General features: G+C 40.2%; 1 protein-coding gene across 1 annotated transcript; it reads left to right on the top strand.

Moving 5' to 3' along the window:
- Nucleotides 1-862: 862 nt before the first annotated feature.
- On the top strand, nt 863-3666 carry grifin (galectin-related inter-fiber protein). Its single transcript, XM_035529182.1, has 4 exons — nt 863-1047; nt 2076-2242; nt 2339-2435; nt 3530-3666. Exons 1-4 carry the CDS (start codon nt 951-953, stop codon nt 3664-3666), a joined length of 498 nt encoding a protein of 165 aa, XP_035385075.1. The 5' UTR covers nt 863-950.

The following is a 3666-nucleotide window of genomic DNA, read 5'->3' on the forward strand; positions in this document are numbered from 1 at the left end:
AGTTATAGTGAGATCCATGCAAGACCTCCTCTTCCTCCTCCTCTTCCTCTTCCCATGACTCTGCTGGAGTGGAGAGGCAGTGTATAAGTCCACCTGGGGTGGTTAGGATTTTTGTGCGTAGTGCTCTTTACTGAAGTGTCTCAGATAGAACAAGCTTGAGGTCTGTGAAAATAATCCTGCCAATGCAAAGGATGGCTGCCTGGATTCTGATATCAACACAGTTTACATGGTCACCTTTATCCTGCTCTGCCAATATGACATGTGATTCATTATGTTATGCTTCTCTGGGTTTGATAGATATGGCTTTGATAGTCATGATCCTAGCCTGCTAGGCCATGTTCATTAAAGAAGATATTAGGCACCATAAAGCTTGTTATTAACGCACAATGCATTTCAAAGAACAGTTTCCATCTTAAAATATCTGTGATGAATGAAGCTTTTCTGTGGCCAAACATGAATCGATTTTGTTACCACTGAATACTAGAGGCTTTGTTGATTTAGAATTGCAATGACTGCCTTGATATATAGAGTGGATGTAGAACACACCAAACAATGAATCCTGCCATCAGTCCTTTTGATTCTAAATGTGTTAATGGAACATGCAGATTGAAAGGACATGCAAGTAAAAATAATTTAATTATAGTAATGTAATTCATCTAATCATATTCCAGTGCTCAAGACTTATTGCATTGCATTATATTAGTTATATTACATGCTGTAAAAATCCCTCAATTATATTTTTCACTTTTTAGCACAAGAAGCTCATGTTTAGCATAAGAAGTTCAAGAAATCATAATAGTCCCTCATCTACAAATGAAGGTTTCTCTCTATATTCTTAAAATGTTGTGATCATAAACATTTTCATCTCTCCACATCACTCATCTGTGCCTGTACAACACACTTTCAATGTATGTTCATTACAGTTCTGCTCATATTTGGTGCTGGAGGTGATGCGTTTCCCTAACTTGCAGTTTGAGGTCTCATGTCCTGGTGAGCTCTGTCCAGGATCAAGCATAATCCTGAAAAGAAAGACCTTCTCAAAGAGCTGTCAAGAATAAGTCCAGGAGACAAGTCCTGGAGTGTGGTGACATCCCCAGCCAGATCCAAGACCGACCTTGGGGCTATTAAGAAATCTACAAAATGGAAAAAAGACAGAATATGAATGATGGGCTTTCAGAAGTACACAGTTCACTTGATTGCTAGCAGATGTTCTCAGACCTGTGTGCACCACTTTAGATTAGAACAATCGCTGCTCTCGCTTTATGCCATGTGTCCAAGCAAGGCAGTCAACAGAGTGAGTCATTCAAACACAGGGGACTTGTTTCTATATTCCAGGGTGCAAAATAAAAGCCTTTAATTTAGCATAGGGAAAATCTTATTTCTTATTTTGTAGAAGGAAAATCATTCTGATTTTCTGATTTGAGCTTAAGAGAAATAGGCGCTTATTTCAAAACTTAGAAACAGAATACACAATAATGCATGCCATGTGTGTGAATCTAATGAAGCTGAGGCACATCAATATTTCAAAGAGACTTCTTCTAATTTCTCCTGAGGTTTTTCTTTTTTTTAAGTTCCTTTTCTTCTTCCAAAAAGTATCCACTTAGGAAGAGGAGGCGATAACAAGTGTGAAGACTTAATAACTCACCCTGTCCTCTGAGAGAGAGCCCATTTATCAGGCCATACATAAGAAATGTCCCCAGTGCCGACAGTTACACAAACAAGCAGTTACAATAAGGGGGGAGGGGGGTTAATGTGACAACCATACATGTGACAATTCATTTAGTGAAAGAACAATGGCTTTCCCTTGAGACCAGTCCTAGTGATGTGCATTCATACTAAATTTTTACAGACACCAGATTATTGTTTGTAATCTTTTCCATGTGGAATTCTCAGTGGGTAGAAGGACCAGCAGAGAGTGAGGGTGCAACAGCCAGACACAGTTGGTAGGCCATTACGCTGGTATATCTGGTGTGACCTGGCTGACCCAGTGCCATCAGCGTGATTGCTCCAGAGTTAATTGTCTTTGACACCTAAATGATTGCTGCACAAGCGCTAATGTTCTTTTTTGCCTCTACCAAGGTTCGAAATCAATTTTCTTTGTGACCGGGATGACAGGATAGCCTTCCGTTTCAAACTCCACTTTACTAAGTCAGACATCATCTGCAACTCCTTCACAGGGAACTGCTGGGGGCAGGAAAAGAGCTCTAGTAACTTCCACTTCAGCACCGACGAGCCATTCCAGGTGAACACAAACTGACATGCTCACCACAAAAGATTCTGGTATTTACTTGGGCCTTACAGAGACTGAACAGTCTCCCCACATCCCCCCTCCAAACAGGTTGAAATTTACTCAAACAATGATTACTTCCACATTTACTTTGCTGACACATTTCTACTAGAGCATGTAACCAGCCTGCAAAGCCCTCTGGAAAGAAGTGTCAGCAAGCTTTTGTCTATTTATCATGGGTTATTGTCTATTTTTGCATTTCCTGTTGATAATTCTGCTGCCAGTAATGATAATTATCTTCTTGGATCAAATTTTGCCTTGTTAGTCTTGTTTATTTAAATGTCATATTCCAACAAAAATAATTGCTGAATAAATGGGATTGCTTGGAGAAATTCCGAAAACATGGGTTAGGAAAATCCTAAATGAATAGGAATAGGAATAATGACTACCTCAGACTTTTGTCCATATCACTGAATGCAATTAACACATTAGTGTTGGTGTTAAATTGGTGTGAAAACATTTTACAAGTGCTATAGTGGAATAACACCCATCAAGCATCCATATCATAGTACCAAAGGGAAAAGAAAACTAATTATGAATGATACAACAACAAATAAACACTTTCACAAACACTTGTGCATTTTGAAGTGTAGAAAATCTTCTTTTTATGGAAATGTCCAATCCACATTATCAACTTATCACCCAAGTATTTTGACGCTCAGAATGGTCAAACACAATGCTAAAGAAAGGACAAGTTTCATTCAGGGATTTCCTTCAGTACTACGTAACCTCAGAATTCACACCAGCGCATCCGTACTTGTGCACTGAAAGAAACTGACACATAAAAATAATATAAAACATAATAGAAGCAATTAATAATTTTATAACTTGTAATTATTGTTGTTTTGCAGTTGTTAGTTGTCACGGTACGGCCCCTCCCCACTCAAATGTGTGTGTGTGTGTGTGTGTGAGTGTCTGTATTGCTACGCCCTCTCGTGTCGTTCACCTGATCCTTGTTGTGTGTAATTGTCATGCGTGTATATAAGTCTCGTATGGTCAAAGTTGTCAGTGTTTGGCCCAAGTAGTGTGTTTTGAGTTGTGAATGTTACATTTAAATTAAAATATATGTTTCTGTTCAACGTGTCCCCGCATCCCATTTAACTCTTCAACGTTACACAAACACCCACCGACCGAGGATGCCTGGGAAAGGCAAGAAGAAGAAGGGGAGGAAAGGAAGTCAACGCCCTCCCACAGCACGTGCAGCGAAGTATCCCGTGTTCTTGGGCACCCTCCTGACTCCAGGTGCGGAAGCAGGGGAGTCATATGGAACCCCGGCGGGCGACCGGGACTGGTATAACGTGTACCAGTCCTCGGAGTTGGACTATGTGGACTCCTACTGTCCAGCAGAGAGACCTTCCCTCATCCTGGCCTCGCTTTAA

The sequence above is a fragment of the Electrophorus electricus genome, chromosome 8 (assembly GCF_013358815.1).
Source record: "Electrophorus electricus isolate fEleEle1 chromosome 8, fEleEle1.pri, whole genome shotgun sequence".
NCBI classification, from domain to species: domain Eukaryota; kingdom Metazoa; phylum Chordata; class Actinopteri; order Gymnotiformes; family Gymnotidae; genus Electrophorus; species Electrophorus electricus.